General features: G+C 48.6%; 1 protein-coding gene across 50 annotated transcripts in view; it reads right to left on the bottom strand.

Moving 5' to 3' along the window:
* Positions 1–25,117, bottom strand: part of SORBS1 (sorbin and SH3 domain containing 1) — a 226,494-nt gene that overhangs the window by 63,959 nt on the left and 137,418 nt on the right. For 25 of the 50 annotated variants that reach the window (XM_045068668.1, XM_045068671.1, XM_045068669.1 and 22 more), the window contains 6 exons: positions 23,500–23,644; positions 19,578–19,607; positions 14,281–14,453; positions 12,237–12,300; positions 285–332; positions 30–159 (listed from right to left, as the gene is read on the bottom strand). In XM_045068668.1, coding sequence (XP_044924603.1) covers positions 30–159; positions 285–332; positions 12,237–12,300; positions 14,281–14,453; positions 19,578–19,607; positions 23,500–23,644 — 590 coding nt within the window. Of the gene's footprint in view, positions 1–29; positions 160–284; positions 333–10,046; positions 10,110–10,432; positions 10,508–12,236; positions 12,301–14,280; positions 14,454–19,577; positions 19,608–23,499; positions 23,645–25,117 lie in introns of all 50 variants that reach the window. The other 25 variants (XM_045068658.1, XM_045068659.1, XM_045068662.1 and 22 more) reach the window with 2 other exon arrangements.

The following is a 25,117-nucleotide window of genomic DNA, read 5'->3' as shown; positions in this document are numbered from 1 at the left end:
AGAGCTGATTGTGGGTAGGAGGCACTTACCTCTCTGGGCTTGATTTTAGTGAGGAAGAACGGGCTGGAAGGGGAAGCGTGGCCGACCTCTTAACCACCTTCTCGCCGTCGATGTAGCTCATCTCACTTTTTGAGCGAGGCACAGAAAGGGGAGATTTTGCTGGAGAAGAAAAGTGGGGACGAAAGACTTGCAAAGACTGAGGAAAATCAAAGACAGGAAGATGTCTTTCCTCACCCACCACCCTCTGTTCCTCCCCCGCAAGCAGAAAATTCTACATCACTTACTGTCTTCAGAAAAGGAGTACCGAGGTGAGTACAGATCTGAATCATCATCTAGTGAACAAAACAGAACGTAATCAGGAGCAAGCCGGCTAAGGTAAGAAAACCAGGTGACATGTCCCCCACTTGCCCTGTTCTGCGCCGGTGTCCGGCCACACCGGAAGCCCAACAGAGAGATGGCCCAGGGCCGGAAGCTGCACACACCCAGACCCCATCTGAGAGCCCACCCAACCAAACAGGGCAGGCCAACCTGCAGGCCAGAAGGTCCACTTGTGACACCTGGGGGCTGACTGCCACCTGATGCTAAGGAAGCATGGGGACAAATAGCCAAAGGTCCTCCTCAAGACAACTTCCACGAGCAAATCGAGAACACAGGGTCCCCAGCCTGGGCTGGAAACAGGGGCAGAGAGAGGTCCCTGAATGTCTCCGGTCTAGCCTGCTAAGTTCCCCAGAGTCTGCCGGTCCCACTACTGGATGGGCTGGGGGAGGCTGGGGAGACGGCTTCAGCAGCCCATCATGGCTGGGACCTGTTCTACCTGTGGCAGTTCCATGCACAATACCGTTGACCAAAGGGGCTGCGGCTAAGGAAACAGGCTGAGAAGACCCTCCTGGTCCCTTGCTTTGATTCCACCTCAGCCCAGTTCCTCAAGCAGCTTGCTTTCCTCACGACACAGCACATGCTGGCAGGGCTGCCCTACGAGGGTCCTGAGAAGGTCAGGGTCTGAATGGTGACTCTGGAACCGACTGAACTCACAGGTCTTGTAGGACTACTCTGCAAGGGTGAGACACTCGCCCCTCAACAAAGAACCCCAGGACACGGACACTTGCAGAACCGAGACCAGAGCTGAGCCCCTCGCCGAAGCAGCCGCCCTGAACTCAAAACGAGAGCCCACGGACATTGACTGAAACGGATTTTTCAAACACAAGCCAAAGAACCCACTGTCACATGTTGGCTAAGTGTTAATCAAGTCCTGTTTCTCTGCACATCTAAGTCTTAGAGCAGGAAAGGCTGGGGTATTTTGTGAAGGAGAAATAAAACTAACACTGCTATTATTTTCAGTATTATTCAAAGACGACTTCTCTGGCAGCCCCTCTTTTAAAAAGCATATTTATTTATTTATTTGACAGAGAGCGCGCACAAGCAGGGGGAACGGCAGAGAGGGAAAAGCAGACTCCCTGCTGAGCCGGGAACTTGATGTGGGACTCGATCCCAGGACCTTGGGACCATGACCTGAGATGAAGGCAGCCACTCAACAGACTGAGCCACCCAGATGCCTCCTGGAGCCCTTCTCGTTCCAGCCTCTCCTCTTTCCACCTGTCCCAGGTCCCCTCCAAGCCCAGATAAAGGAAAGGCATCAAGTGCCAAGTTATCTTTCCCTCCCTTCCTCCATCCACTCAAGGATAAGAACTAGTTGTCATCAAAGTTGAACAAGACTTGCCCTGCTATACAAGAAATGTGCAAGCTGATTTACGTTAACTTTTGAAAAGAGGGCGGAAGAGGTAAACTGAGATCCAGAAATGTATTTTTAGAGTACCGTTCTGAAGAATTTTGTCTTGCCTGTTTTTGTTTTTGAACAGAACTTCTGATTACCCTGCTAAAATTGCCAGGATGTCAAAGAAAGCAAAAAAAAAAAATAAAAAATCAGCTCTGACTGCAGAGCTCTGACTGGAAAAACACTGGCTGCCAAATGAGAAATTAGCTTACTTAGGAACCAATGTATGTACCACTTAAAATCTAGCCTCGCATTTTAGCTCAAAACCCTGTATCTCTGAATCATGGACTGACAGCCTAACAGTAGACGGTGAGGAAGATCAGGGTTAGTTTGTAACTATTACCTGGTTCTTGGGGTAAGAAGCAACGTTTTCATGAGGGACACATGGCATTTAAATACTCAAAAAATGTTTAAAGTCTTTGTTCTTGAAACAAATTTTTCTTCCCAGAGCCTCCTTACATAGAAATCTGGAAGATTTGTTAGAAGGAAATGAGAAATAGTTCTTATAAGATGGAAAAAAAAATAGAACAGCTTGGGGAGTTAAATAATTTATGTATTTTGAAAAGTAGGAGGAGAAAAAAATGGGGGAGAAGGCAAAAGACATCAGAATGACTGAACACTCTTAAAGCCACTTCTTATTTGTTAGAGGTGGAGAAAGCAGTGTCACCGGCTAAGCCAACAGAGGGCAGGAGCACCTCTAGGGAAGCAAGCTTTTCGTTTCTCTGTGTCCACGGGACCGAGTCCAACATGTGGATTTCAGCTCACCTTCGAAGACAGCAGACTGAAGTTCCACAGATTCGACCAAACACGAGGAATCCGGGCAGGTCCCAGGGGACATAAAATTTACTTTAATTGGTGTTTGTTTTAGAAATCTAACATAAGGGGCACCTGGGTGGCTCAGTGGTTTAAGCCTGTCTTTGGCTCAGGTCATGATCTCACAGTCCTGGGATCGAGCCCCACATTGGGCTCCTGATCAGCAGGGTGCCTCTCTGCCTACTTGGGATCCCTCTCTCTGTCAAATAAATATTAAAAAAAAAGAAAAGAAAAGAAATCTAACATAAGAAAATTTTACCTCTGCTTGTGAATAAAAACAATAGCAGCTTCCATTAAGTGCCAAATAGTGGCTGCTAATTTACTAACCTCATCTCACTCAACCATCACGAAAACTGGAGGTAAGGAAATCTCTCATCTCACAGACAAGAAAAGGAGGCCCGGGGAGCTTTAGAGAATTTGCCCATAGCCACACAGTGAGAGAAAGACAAAGCAGGAATGGACTCAAGGTCTTTCTGACTCCACTTCCCTGCGCTGCCTCTAAGCCCTGTGACAGGAATCGGGGCTTTGTTCTACTCCTCACCCCAGCCTCATCTACCCAATCCTGGGAAAAACTGTGGCTCTTCTGGTATCATTTTTATTATGGAAGAGGCAGGAGAGGCTGTTGTTTTGAAATTCCAGTCACGCACTATGGTGTTGGCCAGACGGACTTCTAGACCTTGAAGCTTTTGCTATCTTTCTGCATCGTTCCCTCCTTCTTGATGCTTTAAGCAAATTTTCTTTCTTTTCCTTGTAAAGATTTTATGTATGTATGTATGGACGTATGTATTTATCTATTTGCCAGAAAGAGCGCGAGAGAGCAACAGAGAGAGAGCACAAGCGGGGGCAGGGAGGAGGCAGAGGGAGAAACTTAAGAGTTAAGCAGGCTCCCCACCCAACAGGGACCCAGACACAGCTCGATCCCAGTCATGACCTGAGTCAAAGGCAGACGCTTAACAACCGAGCCACCTAGGCGGCCCTTACGCAAGTTTTCTGAGTTAACCACTTCTAGTTCTTTGCTGGTTTCTAGAGACAGTGGGTAAAACTGAGTCACTCTTGCTACGTCATCTACTTGCTGTTCCTCTAGTTCCCTTCTCCTGGCAGGCCAAGCCCACGCTGGGGTAGATGGATATGAAGTTAAAAATACCGATGAATGGGAAAACTGGGCACCAGGATCACCCTTCTGCGTTTCTGCACACTGGAGTTAGCCAAACGGAGTGTACGTTTTTAAGCACAGTTAAGAGGCAGTAAATGAAATGTTTTTTTCAAGCCGTTTGTGAGCACAGGCATTGTCTGTGTCTGAAATCCTGCCATTACAGTTTCTCCAAGGGTTCTTAAAGCGGCGCCTTAGGGGGCTCAGCTGAGCTGGGATCTTGTGATTGCCGCTCGTGGTGGAGCCACATGCTGAGAGTGCCCCTCTGAGCCTTGGCAGCGACACCCAGAACTTCCGGTGCCAACGACTTCCAGGAAGCCCGAAGGCTCAGCAGCATTTACTCAGGGTGAACAATCCACTTCTGGAACCCAAAGGCCCCTGCTGGGCTCCGAATTTTACACACAAGTGACTGTCCTCTAGGCTTTGGCAGTCTATCTTTGGAGGCTCGATTTGGGGACAGCTACTCTCCTAAAACTGCCGGGAAGCACTTAATTTCTTTTTCAACCACAGCAACTTTAAATGAATTTCTAAAAAAAGGCTTTTCCTGGATTTGGGGGTTTCTTTCTTGAGAATTTATAACAATCTTAAAAACACTGGAACAAGTGCTGGTCGAGAATGATTATTTAAAAAAAAAAAAGTGACTAAAAAGATGCACAAAAACCAGTATTTACACAATCACTTGCCTTTATCAATTAAATTTTAATTTTATACATTCCTTAGGCATTTAAACTTAAGATTATTTTTGTAACATCAGGGGCTCATTTTTGACACAATCTTTTTCTACCGCTCGGATTAATTCCTTCTGCTTCGTTCCATACACTTTGGAAGACAAAAGATAAAGGGGTCAAGACAGATACACACACTCACCCCACAAATAAAAACAGCCAAAGAAAAAGATGTATGCAGAAGTGGGGACAAAGTCTGGGTGGGATCGGAGAGAAGAATCAGCAAAAGGAGAAATGGGACAAGGGTGGTCAGGATTAGTCCAAAGAGCCCAGGGAGAAATTCCCAAAGCTGCTTCGGTTCTGGTTAAAGGCAAATTTTAAGGGATTAGGAAGAAGAAAAAAAAGACCAACAAAGGGTACAGAGTAGCTACAGAAAACAAACAGGAAAAGGGGAAAAAAAAAAAAAAAGAACTGAAGGAGAAGAGAATGAGACAGAGAAGGAAAGAAGAGGAGGAAGCGGTGCGGAGGACCAGAGGGCTGGAGCGAGACTCACCGTCCTCATCTCCAGCGGCATTCCCAGCCCGTGGAGGAGGTGGAGAGGGAGTAACAGGAGCTCTCGGCTATCCTGCGGGCCAGTCTAAGGCTGCACTGGCCGGGCGGAGCCCTCCTGCCTGGCTGTCCTCAGGAGAGCAAAGGTGACCGGCCCGCCAGCTCGGCCCCGCCTCCCCTGGGCAGCGCGAGCTGGAGCGGGGGGCAGGAGGCACACATTGCCCAGCCGGGCAGCTTCACAATAGATCTATTTGCTTGAACTTCAGCAAAGTAAGGCTATTCTTAGAAATTCTGTAAGGCCAGTGGAGGATTACTTTAACTCAAATACAGACGTGCCTGGGAGAAATTGGCCTCCTAAATCTTTGTCCTGGCGCATCCTCATCTAGGAATGAGGAGAAAGGTCCATGAGACAGACCACTGTGGCATGGTATGTCACCACACCCTGGGGACGCCTCGAGACACTTCACCAGGAGGGGGCAGTGGTCACTGTCAGCGGACAGTGGAGGAAGCAGCATCCAAAAGCAAGAGGGAAAGCTGGTCTCTGGGACGTCCCCCTTTGGCTGATAGGATAGCCCTCTGCCCTGACATGGCCCGAAGTATTCTAACAGGCCATGCACCGTGGAGTAACACACCAGAGACTTGGTTTTGTGCTGATGTGGAGGCATCATTTGATAAGCTTGGCCATTTTGTCGACACAAAGCCCATCAAGAGAGCCAACATCATTTGGGCATGTTCAGAGTAGGAAGGCTGGTTCTTTTGAGCCCGCAGCCCCCCTCAAATTCTATATCCGAATTCCCTGGATTGCACTGGAGAGTAGCTTCTCCTTGGAGGGTGGAAAGGGCGGTCCCCTCCATTCTGGTGGCTCTCAGTACTGGCGTCAAATCACTTGGGGACATTTCTTAACTACATGCCCCCCCCCCCCCACCGACGCCATCCTGGGAGACGCTGGCACCTGGGCTTAGGGGTCAGAGAGGGTCAGCCGAGAACACAGAGTGCAGCAGGAGAGGGAAAGGAATCAGCTGTGCTGTAGAACAGAGTAGGAAGGGCCCTGGAGATCTGCATTGAAAACCTGGTCCTGCTACTTACTGGGTGATCTTGCACAGATTACTTAGCCTTCCCGAACCTTACACCCTTCACTGATGAAATGAGGACTTACCTCCTGGGGTCCCCACGAGGATGAAGCAAGCTAATAGCGGTCACGCATTTAGCACGTGAGGCTGTGTATCCAGTAAGGGCTCAATAAATGGTGGTCGTGGCAGGCACTGTTGTGGTTATGCTGTTGTTGTTGTTATTATTATTATTGCTAGCATTACGCCTGTGAACTGCTGAGGTCCGAGCCACCACATGGCTGTTTCCTAAAGTGGGAGGCAGGGACGAGTCCGCGGCCTTGCGGACTTTGTCTGAGGCCTTTCCTGCACAGCCTGCCCCCTCTCGCTTCCTCCCCAGGAGGAAACCATGGGCAGGGGGTCTGAAGACCCACCTAGCAGCCCCTCGACATCCGGGTGCGGCAGTGGGTGGGGCTGGCTCCGGTCACTTCAACAGCCCCTTCTCCCCGCCCCCTCACCCCCATCTTTCCGACCAGACATCACAGAGGCTACAGAAGGACATCTCTCTGCCTGCAGGAGAGAGAACCGAATGGAATTCACAGACAAGCAGCTCTGGGTCACAGAGGCAGGAATGATGGGGAGGAGAGGGTGGGTCAAGTGAAGGTTAGAAAAAAAAAAAGAAAGTAAAACTCATTTGCTTAGCCTTACTTAAAGTCATTCCCAAAAGGTTTCCGGGAAGTTATTTTTGATAAGCTTTCTAGGGACCGGGGTACATAGTGAAATTTCAAGAAGTCAGTCTCCTGAATTCATTCTGCTCTTGCTCCGGTCCCTAGCCCCCCAGTCTCTCCCAACTACCTCAGGAAACAAAGAGCAAACTGCTCCTGTCCCACAGCCTGGTCTCAAAGATCACAAAAGGAGTAGAAGGGACTGCTCCCTGTTGGGAGTTTACAGGTTTCTTTTCAAGTACACTTTAAACTTCACGGATTAAGGTGTGATAACTCTATTTATCTTCTGAAAGTCTGGACAAGTTTGCTTTTTCTTTATAGTTGGAGGTGGGCTGAATGTTGTTACGCCGGCATACACAAACTTTCCTGGAGTCTTTTACTAGTCAGGAGAATCAGCTTTCAGACACTTAGAAATATCTTCTTTTATACTGGATGAACAACTAGGATTTCAGACAGAGACAGAGGCAGCGGCCCTTAGGCTAGGCTGTGATAGGTTTATTGCCAACATTTCTAGTTTCAAATTCTGAGGACGAGCGAAACCAAAAAACCTGCAGCAACGACTGTCTCCTTGCAGAGGACAGACCCTGGAATGGCAGCTCACATTTCTCAGTAAAATGGGCTATTTTTTAATGCTCACTAAAAACCTATGGATAGAACCCTGGCTACGTGCTAATTTGTCCTCAACATCTTTCTTTGAAAGGCATAAATATTTCCCACATTAAGAAGGGTGTACAGAACCCAGGGCCACCTGTCAGGAACACAGAGCTGAGGGGGACCTACCAAAGCTTACAGATATCACAACCACAAGCCAGAGAATCTCTGATTACTTAAAAAAAAGAAAAAAAAAAGAAACAAAAAACCCCAATTCTTTAATGTGATCTAGCTCAAACATCTCCTTCATTTGTAAAAAGCCTTCAAGTGATTGAATATATGTGTGGTCTATGTCTGGCTCAGTCATCTTTAGCAGGAGCAGGGGCAATGAAATCCATCCTATTTTTAAAATCTTTCCAGGGAAGAAGACTTCTTAGATACTTGTGGTAAAGCCTAATCATCTTGGTTATTATTAATCTTTTATGTTCAACCTAATTTTCCCCCCTTTTTAATCCTTCACAATTTCATCCTCTTTGGTCTTTCAAAATAAGAAATATTAAGGTCTGCTTCCTACATTATAGGTGACAAGTTACCATATCATCCCTTACTGTTTCCGCCTCAAGGCCAAATAACCCCAATTCCCTCTAGCGTCTGACTTGACCTGTAGCAAAAAGCTGACGTCATTGTTAGCTGGGGTGCTAGGTGTGGCAGCTGAGGACCATGGCAGCTGTGCGTGTGGCCACAAAACCCCGTCTTCAGACCAACAGCCAGCCTGACCGTGGAAGTTGCTGGCACTGCCTGCGGCAGGCCTATGGCACTCTTCTGGACTCACGTAGTCTCTGTGTTTCTCCACAGGACTCCTCCAGGTAGCCTTCCACTGCCTATGGGACACTACGCTGTCAAGCTTGCCATGCACTTGTCATCTTCCCCAAAAGGGAGCCCAGAAGGAGGGTGCTGGGACCTCAAGTCCAAATGAGCACCAGTTGAAAATCGCATTTAGTCAAAATCACCCTAAAAACAGAACAAAACTGTCTCCCTCTCTTGGTTCAGTCAATTGTTTCTTAAGCAATGCTTCTGGCTAGAATCTGCACTCCAGGATAAAAAGACTAGCTTATCGCACAGCAAATAGATTCTTGTTGGAAGTGAGGAGATCACTGGTTGTGATGAAATCATCAGCATCGAGCTGCAAGCCTGGGTTTGTTTGGGAGACTTTTTTTCTTCCAAATCAGGCATGAAATAGTTGGAAACCACGGATGAGCACATCAAAGGGAGAACCAAAATGGAATCCGGTATTTTAACTAAAACAGGCATTCTTCTGTATGTGAGAGGTAATCAGTAAGAGTTTGGTGAATGAGTGAACGCACGACCTAACCCATGACCAAAAGGGCTGTGGAGGATAGTCTGTTGAGCTAATGAGAGCAGAGAAATACTGAGGGGGCACGACAGGGCTGCATCTCTAAGAAAGAACTATGGTACCATGGTCCAAAGCCTCGCTCATCAACATTCTCAGGTGTATACTGAGGACCTCCTTCGCACCAGCAAGCTTTCCTTTGGCCTTCTGAACACATGCCCTTGCAGCTGCCCCCACTCTGGACATGGTGCGAGGAAGGAGCCTTGTCTAACTCACTGCTGGATGTGCACCTTTGAGAACACGGGACATGTCTTATCCACGGCACTATTTTCAGTTCCAAGGACAATGTGTTGTACTAACACTCAGAATTAATCAAATCAGTCAAGAGAGATCAACATCTCATCCTAGAAGAGCATTTAATGGAATTTCCTCTTGTATGCCCCTTTCCACATCCCTCTTTCTAGGTCACTCACCCAAAGGTCAGAAAATCCCTGGGATGAGGGTAATTCTAAGGATGGTGTCTTTTTTTTTTTTTTTTTTTAAGATTTTATTTATTTGTCAGAGAGAGAGAGAGAGAGAGAGAGAGCAAGCACAGGCAGGCAGAATGGCAGGCAGAGGCAGAGGGAGAAGCAGGCTCCCTGCTGAGCAAGGAGCCCGATGTGGGACTCGATCCCAGGATGCTGGGATCATGACCTGAGCCAAAGGCAGCTGCTTAACCAACTGACCCACCCAGGCGTCCCTAAGGATGGTGTCTTTAACCTACCTTTAAAACCTTTTTTGACACCTAGCCGTTTTGCTCTTAGATACGCGTGTGGCAATCCTTCCCAGCAGGTCCAAATTCCTAGCCAGCAATTTCACGAAACATTTTCTAACGTGGCCAAAACCCTTATTTTCAAGGGACATCATCTCCCACCATGAAGGAATCTCTTACCTGGACACCCCTTTGGGAATTCCCTACCAAGGAGATACACCCTGAAAATCTATGACAAGAGGGGCCCAGTGATGGGCTGTAGCACATATGGGAACTGGGTAACTCATCTGTTGTTGGCAGCATGATGACTGGCTCCCCATGTCACTGCTAAGCCACCAGCACCATGTGACCACCCCAAGTACTGGCCCCAGAGCCCCACATGATCAAAGCATTATAACTAAGCTACATTGGTTACCCCATTGATCATGGAAACTCCAAGGGAACAGGATTAAAATCCATCCAGACAGACTCGGGTCATATAGTCAGCAAGGAGTGAGACTAAACCAACAAAACACAAGGTTGGGGGAAGCAAACGATTGGGAGACAGCCCGTTAGCCACCAGAAAAAAACCCAAGGTGAAGAAGAAAGTAACAGCACCAGCACAAAGAGAGACACGTGAGTTTCCTTTAATTACCTTCTGATTTAGGACTAGGAGTAGATGCTGGAAACTGGTAGGTAGGAGTGTAAGGATTGTCCTCTGTAGCAGAGAAAAGCAGTGGATTTTGAAACTACCCACCATGAAGTGGAGGAGCTCACAAATCCCGCAAGTGACCCTTTTGAATGATTACCTACTTTAGTGTTATTCAAGCACACGGCATCACACTGAACACAAGATTAATGAATTAGGAAGGCCTTAGTCATTTTAATATAGCACATCATGCAAATAAGTGAAATAAAATTTTCGCCAACCAAAAAGGACTATAAAAACAAAATCTAAAAGCCAAATCTTATTCGTAGAATGGAACTATAAGAATTAATTTAAGGCTAGGACAACAGATACACTGTCTAAGTTTATGGTACCTTCAGAATTTTGCTGGATTTCAGGAAGTTCAGGGAATTGGTACGTAGGGAAATAAGGGTTTTCTTCAGGAGTGTCTGGCAGAGGAACAGGTTTGGGAGAGAGAATAGAGGAAGATACAAACGGAGAGAATGAACGAATAGGGATCTGCACACAGTTAAGGCTCCTTGAATTCTGGAACATACTAAGCTTCAGTAGTGATATGAAAGAAATTCAAATTGCTTTTAAAAAATCCAGTCCTTTTGCCTGAATTACTGAGACACATCTAAAGGGACAATATCATTTTTCCTCTTGGACAAAGAATTACATATACACAGGCTCTAGTAAGCAAAAAGGATTTAGCACAAAGCTTCAAGTTTCCAAACAAGTGGATTCTTAAATTTTTGCACATCTCTGCCTACCATTAGGGCAGCTGGTTTCATTTAGAAACTGTAATTTGGGTTTAGTTAATCCCTCCCAAGAGAGAAGTGATGTTGCCCGTGGGACAGAGTAACAGACTGTTCACATATGCTCCTGTGGCTTGGCATTTGGGCTGAAAAAGCCAGGACTCAAGGTGAAAGAGACACAGAGTGCTGGGGGAGCTGGACATTGGCTTGAGGAAATGACCAAGAGAATGGACATCACCCAGTCAGAGACCCGGCCTTTGGCGTTCCTGCCATGACTGAGCTCATCCACCCAACCACAGTGGATTTGCTCTTGGTTTAGAAACACTAAACACTGAACATCTCGGTATTCTGAAAGAGTTGGAAGAGAGGCACAGCCAGGCTCATTGTGAACACTGTAGGAGCTCAGCACCAGTGAAGTTAGTGGACATCTGCAGCTAATCAGAGCGATCGGTTACTTGCGGTTTAGGCCGACACCAACCAGAACGCTTTCCTTTTGCCTTCACGTGTCCTCTGTGCCAGGCGGCCAGACTGGATTTGGCCCCAGGGAACGACAGGATGCACTGCCCCTGGGAGGAGTGGTGCCCTTCCCACGGGGCAGCTGCATCCCTGCCCACCAGCTGACGGGCATCGCAGGCGGATGGGAGCTGCTGGGGTCATGAGCTGCCCGAGCACCAGCCTAGGGTTTTCCCACCATGCGGGATCACCTGCTGACAAGCCCAGTGGGACCCTGATCCCGAAGCGCTTCTCTTTGAGCCTGAGCGGGCTTTGCTGTGTCAGCTCTTGACTGGCTCCCAGGGCTACCTGCCAAGTGCTGGCTCCCAGCTGGGGAAGATTATTTTTCATTTTAATACCACCTTACAGGTGCACCATGCATGCTACTTCCTAAGACAGAATTTGCTCTCATCTGGACCCTGCGACATCCCTTGGAGGAAGGGAAGAGGGCTGAATGTGGAGAGGTAGGTGACTGGCCCAGTGCTTGGGGGACTGAAGCCAGGTCAGACCAGTTCTCTCTACTCCCAGTTCAGTGCCTTCTCAACTTGCTCTGCCCACAAGGCAGTCATGGGCTGACAAGGGGTGGGGGAGCTGCACCTAAAGCCGGAAGCAGGTGGGAATCAGAGCTGCTCACATCCCGGGGCAGGCAGAGGCTAGAGCACAGGCAGAGTGCTGGGCTCAACCTGCTACATCCCACAACACCTGGGAGGGAGGACTTGAGAGCTGACCTCAAAGCCCGCATGTGAGGAAGAGCACAAGCGGTCCCTCCCTGCTCTTGTCTGCAGGCGTATGGCTGGGCTCAGGCAGGCTGCTCAGTGATTTGAGCACAGGGCCCAGCCTTCTGACATCCTAGCAAAGCAAGTTTAAGTCCTCACCACAACAGTCAACGTATGAACACAGCATAGCTTCTACAAATGAAAATCAGTACCTCTGTTTAGTTTGTGGATCTGTTTAAACATGGTCTTGTACCAGTCTTTGGATCTCTCGGTGTTCTAGAGAAAAACAAAGGCAAAGAGTAAAATAAGATGGAAAGGTTAGCACATTTCAGAACTTCTATGATCATGAAATCACAGCTTCTGGAAAGTAACAATATCTGAAGCCAAAACTTACGTTACTCTATACATCTTGGTGACCCCACATTTAAGTCGTTATTAAAAACGCAAAACAGAAAAATAAAATTAAATAAAAAAATAAAAAAAATTTTTTAAAAATGCAAAACATCTGAGACACAGCGGCCAAACCAAGGGGTGCCTGGGTGGCTCAGTCGGTTAAGCATCCGGCTCTTGATTTTGGCTCAGATCATGATCTCGGGGTCATGAGATAGAGCCCCCTGTTGGGCTCCACACTCAGCTTCTCTCCTTTTCCCTCTGCCCCTTCCCCTGCTCAAACACACTCACCCTCTAAAATAAAATAAATAAAATCTTAAAAAAAAAAATAGCCAGACCAAGAGATTCAGACCTGAATCTACAGAGTAATAATTGGCCAAAAAAGGATTTTTTGAAAAAAATAAATTTGATTTCCAGTAACCCCTCAGAACACTAGCTACAATGTTTGATTTTGGAAAAAATAAATGGAAGATCCACTTGAAGTGTGTTCATTCATGCAATTTCATTTTTCAGAGACAACTAAGCAGAAGTAAAGCCTCCTAGAAACATGAGGCAAAGAATATCTGTATGCCCCCACAGATATTTCGGCAGAAGCGCAGTCGCGTGATTGAAGAGGGCCAGAGAGTTTCGCCTTCATCCCAAAGCTGAGCTGTTTTTGTTTTAAGAGGAAAATAAAACAAGGATGGGTAGAGATGGGTGATTAGATCACGCATTTTCACTCTCACTTTAGAGATGAGGAATAAAGTCAAAACGATGCGCAAGGTCACAGAGCTGGCGTGGAGGCGAGTGGGAAGGTCACCTCACATGACGGTTAGGGGTGTGGGTTTGGGAGTCAGAGTGTGTGGTGTGGGTTTGGCAGGTTGTGCCATCCTGGGTAAGGACTGTAATCATCTTGAGTCCCTGCTTCCTTATCTATGAAGTGGGAATTCTACCTGCGTTCACCTTGCAGAGTGAATGCCGAGATCGCGCAGTCCGCGGGCGGCGGTGGCAATGACCGTCCAGCATAACTCCCTTCCTGCGAATGACTGTTCTTATATGCTTAGTGTTACTTAGGACCAGACAACAGTTCTTCCAAGGCTCAGCCCATGGTTGTTTATACTTCTCCTCCAAAGGGACACCAGAAACGGTCCACTCATTACATGGAGACCGTAGAGAGATATACTGTAGCTAGTGTTCTGAGGGGTTACTGGAACAAAAGGGGGTTCACCCTAATCCACTTTCAAAGGCAGGCTCCCCTTGAATTCCAGGGGGCCTGCAGGAGGCCGCCGCGCCTGTGCAGAGGGGGACAACTGGGCAGCTAAACCCATTCTGTGGCTCCCTTAGAGCTTCTTGCTCACCACGTGTGACAGGGTCTCTCCCAGCCAGAGGAACTTCTTCCTGAACACATTAACAGGGACCCTGAGCCCCATGCTCTCCCCAGGGTTCTGTAATCCTGAACCTGCAATTTCTGAGCATGCTCCGCAGGACACAAAAGGGAGACTGGGAGACGCTGACCACGACATCCTCCCCTAGAACAGGTACCGGCCTGAAGATTCTCAGAAGTTCTACTGCAGAGAAACGGCTCTGTGTTCCACCCAGCTTTTCCCCCACAGTCCCGGAACCCCGGACCCTTTTCTCATGAGACTTAGACCATCTAACGTGCTTTAAGGAAAGCTGCTGCCCTCTGAGCTCAGGACCAGGGAAGGACGGGAGGCCAGAGCACAGCTCTAGGAAGCTCTGCGGCCCTCCGCGGGTCTGGAGAGTAGGCAGTGGCGAGGATTTCCGTCTAAGGCCTTTGTCAGCCACAAGTAGGGTCAGGTACTCAGGTGTACATGTGTCACCGGCGTAAGAGGAAGCTTAAGTAGGACGTGGGGTCCATATTCGTACCCGGAGTGGGATGCCCACATCATCCATGGAAACATCGCTCAGGTCCTGAGCGCTCCTGGCCACCCGTCTACTGTCATCCTTCACCTTTTTCTCAGTAGCCCTCCCAGGTGAGGTGGGCTTCTCCTGTGTTGGTGCCAAGTCCTGCTCTCCCACTCTTCTTTCTGACACAGGATCTGGAAGGGAGAACAGGCATTAGCTACAGCAGCTCTCCTTGTGGCTCCGAAGCAGCAATCTCCCGAAGAACCCAGCTGGGGCAAGTGTGTTTGCTAATTCCCAACAGGCATGAGTCTCACTGAGAGCACGGTTGGCAAATGAGGGCCTGTTCGCCTGTTTTCATAGTCAAGTTTTATCAGGACACAGCCACACCCATTTGTTTACATATTACTTATGGATGCTTTCAAGTTACAGTGGCCAAGCAGAGTAGTACCTACGTCACCCTTTCCATCGCTGAGTGCACATTAGAGTTGATCGGGTTCAGGACTGGAGGTTACAGAGTGAATAAACAGACCAGATGTTTAGATCGTATACTCTGTTATTCCCAGTCACGTCCCTTACTACAGGAAGGCGTCATGGCTCTGCACGGCACGTCCTGCGGTCATGGGGCATGGACCTCTCAGGGTGGGGGCCTGTAAGGAGCTGACGGCCAGTGGGCAGAAAGGGCGAGAGAGCCGGCGGTGAGAGTGCAGGATGGCCAGGGCAGAAGGAACCCGCATCCAACTTAGCTGAAGAATTTAAGTTCAGGGCTGCCATCTCGGAGGGAGCCAAACACGAAGTGAAGGGCGCCCCTGGCAGGGGGAACAGCAGCAGCAAATGCAAGGAGCCTCTGAACTACTCTGAGTTACACAGGGGACCAGGCACTGTGCTCAATTCTTCATATCCATGATCTCAGTTCATCCTCCCAATAACGCTATGAGGAAGGAACTATTATCCATTCACTAGAAACAAAAACAAACAAAAAAACCCAGTTTGGGGCACCAAAGCAGAGACATTAACATGCTCTGCTCGAGGTCACACAGCTGCCACGGGGCCAAGCTAGGATGTGGATTAGGGACACCTGACCCCAGCGGGTCTCTCTGAACCATGTCCTGTCGTACGGCCTTCCAAGACGGCACCAAGGCTCCAAGCCTGGCCTGATCCAAACAGAAGTTAGTAAAGGGACTGGGGTGGGGAAGGCAGGGAGAGATGGCTGCCTTCATTCAGACACAGTAACTTTGACAGTGAGACATCCAAGCAGAAATGCCCTCAAAGAAAGGGGGAGCAGAGCCCCGGTAAGGGGCCCTGGCGGGAGTGCCATTCCCAAGCCATCAGCAGTAACGCAACGGAAGAGGTCACGGAGGAGTCCATGAGGGCAGAGTCAAGGGCTGTCATGAGCTAAAGGATGTCGCAGGGACAGGCTGTGGGGCAAAAGGGATCCCCCAAAGGACACACGAGTTATCAGAGGGAAAGGAGGTGAACCTGAGAGAAACAGTGCGGCATCACTGAAGCCAGAGAAGAGAATTCCAAGAAGCGGACGATTCAACCCACGAAAGGAAGGAAGGACAAGAAAGGAACACCGGGAGAATGGGGCATTCCATTAGGCAAGAGTCACGGGATCACTGGCGAGGGAGCAAGTTTCGGAGGGCAGTGGGGTGGGTGCCAGACTGCAGAGAAAGGGACGAACCTGGGAGCAGGAGGCAGGGAAGGAAGTAGGGAGGCGGTCAGCACACAAGGAAGACTATGGCAGGTGGCAACCAGAGAGGCCACGAGGTTGGGGGTCAAAAAGGTCTGAGCTGGGGGAGGCTAAGTCCTAGCAGCAACGCCCTGGCAGTGAGACTGAAGGGGAGCTAGGGGCAGCCTGGCATCCAGGCGGTGGTGCTCAATCAGGATCTGGTCACCGACTGAGGGAGCACTTCTCACCCCTGGGAAAGGCAAGAGTGCAGAGGGCTGTTTAGAGAGTAAACTCCAGCAGAAAGGAGGGGCCCGACGGTGCATGCGAGGTTTTGCCTGAGTCAGAGATGTCCCCGTGTGAAGGAGGGGCTGGGGAAGTGGGGACACACCGCTCAGATGCTATGACCTTCAAAGCCTGCCCACCCAGAGTGGAGGGGGCGGTGACCCGGCTGGGATTTCAAACCAACTCCTGAAACAAGTACTCATTCTGCGACCATAGAGTGGTTTCTAAACATTCTGCCCAAGACCCAGCTCAGCGTACGCTTCAGACAACCCGACCCCCAGGGTCACGCCATGCCCTTCACAGGATGGTGAGGCCAGACTGGACTCATGGGATGAGTTCTCATGCCCCCAGCAGTGCCAACAGGAGGCCACAGATTTGGCAGGAGGCCGGGAAGTGCAGGGTGATTTCAAGTCACCCAAGTCTACCCTTACTGTGGCTTTGCTGAGCATTTTCCTCCCATCTGGAAAGGCCTTCCTAAGTGCCACCAGGAAGCAGCAGTGGGGCTGACTCCAAGCCATCTCACCTAGTGCTTGGAGGCGCTCACATTCCTTACTCCCACGTCCTCTCTTTGCACGGACTTGGCGTTCTCAGGGATTCCAAACCCAGAGATATTTTTTTCATTATTAGGGCAGGTGGCCCCAACAAGAATCACCTAACTGCAAAACTGGGGTGACAGTCCAGTGATTCGTTCCAAAGCGGTCAGAGGTCTTTGGCTCTAGAAAAATGTGCCCTGAATTATTATACTTTGGAAGCTTGTGATCATGGGCTTCATGACTGAGTGGATTTTGGGGCACAGAAAGACGAACGGCAGCCTCAAAGAAAAAAATTTTGCTGTTGTTGTTACATAGTGAAAACCTAACGTGACACTTTCTTGTACCAGGCAGGTGAAAGGACCACCCAGTGACATCCACGGGACAAGGGGGGTGGCTGCTGTTTCTCAGGAATACTGATTCCCTCAGCAAGACCTCCTGCAGCATCTCTGTCCAGTTTTAAACTGAACGTTTAAAAGGAAGTTGCTGCAAAGGGCGACTCAGTAAGTGACAATGCTGACAACCTGGGACACGGCCTCTGTGTTTGTGGACAGCTTTCCTTCCCTTCACACCCAAAACTATGTGATCGAGGACCACAGCAGTGCCGACACCTCCCTGAGGAAAACGTGCCAGACCCTCGGCCCTAGCCCTGACCTGCTTCTGTGCGCACCTCCCCAAGAGAGAAATGGGCTTGACGGCCAAACGCCATGTGGGCTCTGTCCCGAATGAATGCCATTGAACAAGAAGCCCCATTAAGGCTTGATAAAAACCCACTAGGGACAGGGGGCTGGGGTGAGAAGGGTGGCCCTTCAAGTGCCATCACCCAAGGTACTTATGCTGGGGAGCAGACTGGAGTTAGCCCAGCTGGGCCACTCTCCTTCAAAACAAAATCGTGCCACTGCTTTGTCAACAAAAACTAACATTAAGTGAGCACTTACTTTATGCCCCACTTTATCAAACACCTTTAGTGGCTCTGCCCCCAAACTCAAGGAAGATGGAAACATGAAGCTTATTTTGGAGCCAAGGAAGTGGCCCGAGCCTGCCAGCCTGGTGGAGAAGCCCTAACATTGTGTAGCGCTTTCTGGTGGGCAGAGCACACCCCCCTTCCTGTCGCACATGAGCCTCATGCCTCTTTGGAGGAAGCTATGCTGCAGAGAAATAAAGTCACTTACCAGGGCAAAAACGATGTCAATAAAAAGAGCCAGGAGCAAACACTGGGCCTCCTAACCTGTGTTTGGGCAGCTGTTTCATCCATTCCACTGCTCCTTCCCAAATCCCAAAGGCAGGAACGTGTTCCCAGGAGCTGCCTTGGTTTCAGAGCCACTCAGCTCTCAGCCAACCTGGGCGGGGGCCAGGCGCTGAAGTGGGCTGGTGTGGCAGAGTCAGGAGGGGCAGCGAAGGGCACCTTGTGCTCAGCCACAGCCTGTGCTGGTCCTGGGGCCAAGTCCCGATAAAGCGGAGAGGGTGTGAGAACCCCGTGTTCCCCCCCACTGGGCTCTCCACAAATCCCGAGGGCAGCAGTAGCAGGAAGTAACAGAAATCATGAAGCAGCTGCTCAGAAAACAGTGGCTTTGTGTATTCATGAGATCAGGGATTCCTGCCCCAGATTTACACGTATCTATAATACCCACCAAGTGCCCATCTGACACATGTGGTTTCTTCTAGAGGTGAATCTACCGCCTTTATTAGATTCTCCAAATGAGTCCATCACCAAAAAAAGTTATGAACCATCATACCACACCATGGGCTGCTGGAGGGCAGCACAGTTCCCAGATACTGCCACAGAGCCCGGCCCGGGGTGGGATCCAAAGTAAGCACTCAATAAAACGAGGACCGAATTAACAGTGGTGTCTGCGGATCACGGAGATGCATGTCTACTAAGCACCTGATGTGTGCCAAGGCTTGGTGCTGGGCTGCTCATACGCAGGACCTATGTGGCACTACTATGTTCCCTATTTGGCAGGTCAGAAAGCTGACCTGTGGTTTAGAGCATTAGCTGCCCCATGGGGAAGCAGGAGGACCGGGACTCAGGGCAGAATGGCTACAGAGAGCCCTAAGGACACGGTAAAAGCTGCCCATCCCTGGGCTTCCTCCCGGTTCTGCCTGCACACGGCTGCGCTTCATCAGGGAGGGAGCCCCGACACCTGAGGATCTAGCAGACCCAAGCCCACCACTGCCAGTTCCTGACGAGACTTGCTCCCAAGCCTGCTCAATACATGCGCAACCTCAGCATCCTTGGGAACCTGTTAGACACACGGGTGCTCACCCATACGCGCGACATCCAAATCTCTGGAGCTATGGCTTGGGTATCTGGGTTTTGGACCAGCTCTCCTGGAGACTCTGACGGCTGCTCACGCCCCACCCCCACTTCCAGGCCCTGCTGGTCTAGAGGCTCTCATCCAGGCCCGTCACGCACCACTGACCGGCATCTGGGCTTGCCACCCGGTAAGAAAAGAAGCTGCGTACATTCCCTAACCCTGACTCGTCACATCCTAGGAGAGGGATTAGAAGCGACAGAAAGGGGACTTCTTTAGTGAGGCCTATCAGGAACACTCCACCTGAGGCATAACCTTTTGTTCTTTTTTATTCACAGGACCCTATTCCGACCCATCCAGGAGCTGATCACGGCCGCCCAGGGCCTGTGTATGAGCTGGGGTCACTGGTGTGGGGCGCCTCCTCTGCCCCTCAGGCTGCAAGGAGGAGGCGGGACGGCGCCTGCTCTCACCATCCATGTGGCCCAGCAACAGACAGAGTCCCCAGCACATCAGAGGAGCTCATCAGACTGTGCTGCTCACACATCTGAGGTGTTAGTGTGTAGAGAAATATTTGGCACCTACCTGAAAGGCTACTGAGTCGTTTTTGCTGTTCTGTGATTAAAAAAAAAAAAAGAAAAGAAAAGAAAAGAAAAGATATACATCGTGAGATTTACACAGACATGGTAAGACCAGGAAGTCCTGCCAGAAGTTGTGAGTATCCCCAAACTGGCATCCTGACTGCCCCTTGGGCTCAGATGGCGGACTGTGGCGTGGCCACCACACCCAGCCAAGGGCCAGGGCATTACTGTGGCTTCAGTTATCCAGGTGTGGTGTCTCTAAGGACCAGCCCCCCACATCTGCCCCAAGATTCAGGAAACGGTCACTGTTTGCTGGTTGTTCCCATGTGGTTTCAAGGTGATCTGACATGGAAGGAGACCCTCCCAACTCCCCTGGTTCCAAGGGACCAGGACCCTATGACGACCCCAGTCTCAGTACGTTCAGAAGGGAACAGAATTGTGACTGTCACCATGCCAGCTCCCAGCTCCCGAGAGCTCTGTCAAACACCAGACATTGTTTTAAGAGCTTTTGCACGTTAACACTTTAAATCTATGCAACAACCCTAGCAGGTAGGGCGGGCAGGTTGAGACACCTCAGATAAGCAGCACACAGTACCCACGGTGACACTGAACATCAGAGGAGGGCCTAGAACCTGGCTTCTGGATTCTGAGTACGGCCTGCCTTCCAGCCCTGACCACCAGGCCACTACTGCTCCCCAGCAGACGGTCTCTCACTTGCTCACTCTCCCGGGCACTCGTGGAGGGGAGCCCAAGATCTCCTTCTCAGAGTTCTGTGTGTACGTGCTTCGGGATAGGCACAAAAATGACCTTTACCTTCCACAGCTGCTAAATATAAAGCAGCCACATAGATAAAAATAGAGCACTTGCCAGCCCCTGGGAGCTGTCACCAACCCCCTTGGCGGCAGCCCCACCCTCCCTCCAGAAGCCACGTGGGCGAGAAGTAAACAGAGCAGCAGGGGCACCTACAGCCAGTGGAACAGCCTGTCCGCCTCTGGACGCGGACGAAGTTCACACCAGCTGGACGGCAGGAGCCTGGCCGAGCACTAGGCTCGGCTCTGCCAGCGACTTGCTAGCGGATGTTGACCAATCGTGTAAACTCTGCTCTTGGTTTCCTCATCTGTCCGATCAAAGTGCCCACCCGGCCTATGGTCCCAAACTCCAGTCTGCCAACTGGAGGCAAGGGCTTCCTCACCAGACAACAGCAAATCTATTCAACTTCAAAGGCTAGGTTGCTCCTCCTTCTGGGATATGAAATGGCCTTTCTTTCACAGAATGACATGGATGTCACAGGAATGACATGGATAAGAGCAGTTGTTTTTCAGGGGTACTATTTACTATATTTAGAAATGAGCAACCCTGGGGTAGTCCCCAGGCTGCTTCCCGTGACCATGAGATCCAGAGTCTGGGGGCCACTGAACATTTGGTCCCCAGTGTGGTCTAGGGACAGGAACCACCAATGTATCCTGTGAGTTGCTGAAAAAAAATGCAGGCTCTCAGCCCTGCCCCAGACCGCCTACATGCAAATCGGTAAGACTGTACTCCCCAGACCATGCACGTTAAAGACTAAGGTGCTCTGAGCGAGGGGACCCAGGCACCTTGTCATGCCTGAGTTTCCTGATTCCGATCCTCCTTTCAGACTGATCATAAGTGCCCTGCCCTCAGACCCGTGGTATAAATGTCAAGGAGAGAGATGAGGAGCCGTGCAGTGTGGGCCAGGGCGGACGGGCGTGTGGTGCCCCCTCCTGTGTCTACAGCAGAGGGTGGGGACTGGCTTGCAGAGAGAAGGTTATTGTTACACTGTGCCCTGGGGCCATTGAGGCAAGGGGAAAAAAAAAAGGGGGGGGACCTTTTTTAGGATGACTAAACTAGAATTCCAGAAGTAGAGTAAAGTTATTATTCCCTCAGGAGACTTTGCAATAGTTAAGAAATTGTTTCTTTGGGTACTTTCTATGAGCACCGCTGCCAGGATGAGTAAATTCCAAAGCAAGGCCAAAACACACGACCTAAACCCCACTGACAATTAGTGATCCAAGGCTAGGTGGCTGGGCGCCTCCATTTTCCTCCACTCTTCCTGCTCCGCCCCCTTAGGGAACATATGGTTTGCTCTTTAGGAGAAGCTACTTTTAATTCCAAAAAAACGAATGTACTTGTATCCTTCACTGAAGGATGTGTGTGATTCAGGCAACGTGATTCTGATCTTTAAATCCAAAGTGCAGGACTGCACAAAAGAGAAAAGCAAGAACCGAAAGCTTTTGGGCAAATAAGAGGAATCCATTTGCCCAGAGAAGAAACAAAAAAGAACTACAGGCATTTCTGTGCCCAAAGATGTCTCGCTGTCATCTGAGGGACTTGGTGGAAGCCGCTGACATTACACTTGGCATTTCCCAAAAACCGAGTTGCCTTGGGAATAAATCCCATTTTTAGAGAAACTGCTTTTCCTTCTGGGAACTAACTTGCTTCTCTTTGGACTTTTTTTTTTTTTTTAAAGATGAGTCATAAAGAAGTTCATAGAGAACCAAAATTTCACTTTGTCCTGCACTGTGGACACTGTCTGGGCAGAGAAAGCTATTGCCAGTAAGGGGTACGGCCCTTACTGAGAATGGGGTCTTCTATAGTTTAGGGAGGGGGTTGGGACCCCTACCATCATTGGAAGAACACAGATTCATGGAGGATGGTTAATATGGAGGCCATACATAATGAAAAAAATAATAAAATTACGAAAATAACTATTTAAGATTTGAGTGGGAGGATTTTTAAGTGAGAGGAAATGTTTCATTCATCTGTTTTACAAGTTAGAAGCAGGAAACAGAAAACTCCATTTAATATGGAAAACAATTAAAAATAGACTCCAGTTCCATTCTCGTCCAAGTTAATGTAGGGGAGGGGGGAATCTGGGAGAACTGTGCAGTAGGCGAGCAGCAAGTCAAGAAAAGGAGAGGTTTGGTGCCCAGCTTTTTTGAAACTGACTAAAAAGCTCTTTCTGCTCTAGGAAACAGCTTGACAACTTTACACTTCACATTGAAAAGGATTTTTATGAAGGGAAAGTTTCTCTCTCTGTTGAACTCCAACTAGTAAAAACTTGGGACTTAGAATCATCTTCTAAAATTTTAAAGCAGAAGGGTCAACAGATACAACTCTTATTTCAAAGTGCTTCTGCTTTGCCTAAGATGCCCCTTCAGAGGAGGGGAAGAACCAACCAGAAGCAGTAAGAGAAGCAAAGAAAAGAAACATGGAAACCCTCAGCAGAGCTGTACAGGGTCGCACAGCGTAAGGGACAAACAGCCATGTGAGCCTCATATCCCCAGAGGGTGCACTGAGTGACAGCCCAGTGTGATAACTGCTGGCAAGAGTCAAGGCCAGTGTGTCACCAAGAGAAAAGTCCAGTGCCTGCTTCAGAGGCATAAAAACACATTTGACAGTTTATAAAGGTTTCCACCTATTATGCTTGCTTTTTAAAAAAAATTTTGGTAATCGAAATTTTGCTTTCTAGAAAATTCAGAATGTCAAAGAAATCACCTGACTTATTAAAAGAGGTATTACTTACTGTACCTAGATTTTCCAGCCAAAACTCTGATTCGAGTGCTCATGATGAGAGGAGTTTAGGTGCATAGACTTTTTCCCTTCTGTCTTCTCTTTCTTTCTTTTTGGTGCTGCCATCTGAAGATAGTTGTGAAAGCCCCAGGCGTGCAATACATGCTCCACCAGCTTACTTACACAGATATCCGACATCGTCCTAAATCAGGGACCTGTCCCCCTGCTGTGGTCTACTCTGTGGGTCATGGGAGTGAGTAAACGGGGGCAGACAACCTCAGGGAAAGACGGGGTTTGTAAAAATTTCTGTGGAATGGCAGAAGTCCTGCCCTGGAAGTCGCAGCACAGCTACGTGAATGCCAATGAACTGGGGGCGCCCTGTGAAGGTCCCTTACCTCGGTTGTGTTGCAAGAGTACAATAGTAGGATTGACAATTGTCGTAGAGGGGTAGGCAGAAGATGGCTTGCTAGCTGGCGCAGAGCTCTGGGGATCGGTTCCCACGTGGGATGAAGAAACTTCATTTAGTAGAGGACCTGAATCCTGAAAAGTGAACACACACTGTGACCAACCGTAAGTTACATGAAACCTAACGTTAATGCTTTTTAAAAAGAAGAAATTTACAGCTTTACAAGAACCTTAATTATGAAAAGAAATGTAATCAATGAGACATCGCAAATTCCAGTTAGAAGCTTAATCTGGAATGCATAGTCTCTTTGTTGGTGTTAGTAAGGGTAGAGAGCAAGGGTGAGTGTTACTGGAAGTCTCAGCAACATCATTATTTTCACCTGGTAACAACTGTGGGTCACTCCGGTTACTAAAAAAGGAAATTCAGAACAAAGTAGAACAACATGCAAGACTCATGCAATTCCAAATGTGATCCGAGAATGAGAGCTGGTTTAAAGGAAAAATCAGGAAGGTTTAGTACACTTGTCTAAAGAAACATGAGACAATGTGAGGACAAGAAGCCATTGATGTAAAGAGTGAAGAGTTAAGTACTGGTCCTCCCGGAAAGCCACTCTTGTTATCTGCATCACTCCTCAGCCTTACTAGCACTTGCTTCTGTTATCTGGTTCTAACTGACATTTTTTTTTTCACTCCAGTATGGAGTGACAAAGATTTCTGAAGTGGTAAAGACTTATGAAGATCCTGACTTCAGAAACCTGAGGTTTTGGCTATAAAATCCAATAGAATCATTACTATCAAAATTATAATTTGCATGATGTGAATGATGGCAGCCTTCTTTGAAGACAGGAAAATAAGACCTCAATATGTAGTAAGGATGCGTATACAGTTTCCTCTATCATGCCTATAAATCTTATAAAGTTTCTATCTTGGAATTTATAGACCTCCAGCCAGCATGTCATTCTTAAGGAGTCTGAAAGGCAAGACTTTGATCGTTATTCTCCAGATGAAAGTAAGGCTCAAAGCAATTAGTTTGCTCGAGAGATCAGCTTCTAAGTACCTGTAGGACAAAAGCTATGCCTCCTTCCTCCTTTCGACCCTTGCACCTAGCACAACACCCTGCAAACAGCAGGTGCTTCATAAATAAACACCACCTGAATGACTGCTGCTGTCTATTTGCAAAGGCACCTGAACAACCTCTGCAGTAAGAAAACACATGCCCATAAGAGAGAGAACATATCAGGAACAGGGACAGTTCCTAACACACAGTAGGGCTTCAGTCCAATTCTGAAAGTGTCCTAATGTTGCAGCTCCTAGTTACGGGCAACAGCTCAATTTAGTGACTAAAATCCTTCCCTGAGGCTCGAGAGGCATAATATGATCTTATTCAAAAGTCTTCATCTCCACTTTTTCATTTGTAAAGTAGAAAAAAATTATACTTGTCTTAATTTACTTCCTAAGTGATTTAATAAAGAAAAATGATCTATCTCTGAAAACTCTGCCAGAATGCACCCAAGAAGCACACACACACACAAATTGGGCATGTGGCTCCTTAAGGCAGAAGTGTCTCCTGTGGTGTCTGGACAGATCATGTGAACAGGAAATATTCCA

The sequence above is a fragment of the Mustela putorius genome, unplaced genomic scaffold (assembly GCF_011764305.1).
Source record: "Mustela putorius furo isolate JIRA1106 unplaced genomic scaffold, ASM1176430v1.1 tig00003909_pilon_pilon_pilon, whole genome shotgun sequence".
In the NCBI taxonomy this organism is placed as follows: domain Eukaryota; kingdom Metazoa; phylum Chordata; class Mammalia; order Carnivora; family Mustelidae; genus Mustela; species Mustela putorius.
Note: the sequence above shows the minus strand (reverse complement) of the source record. Positions and strands in the feature narration are given on the sequence as shown.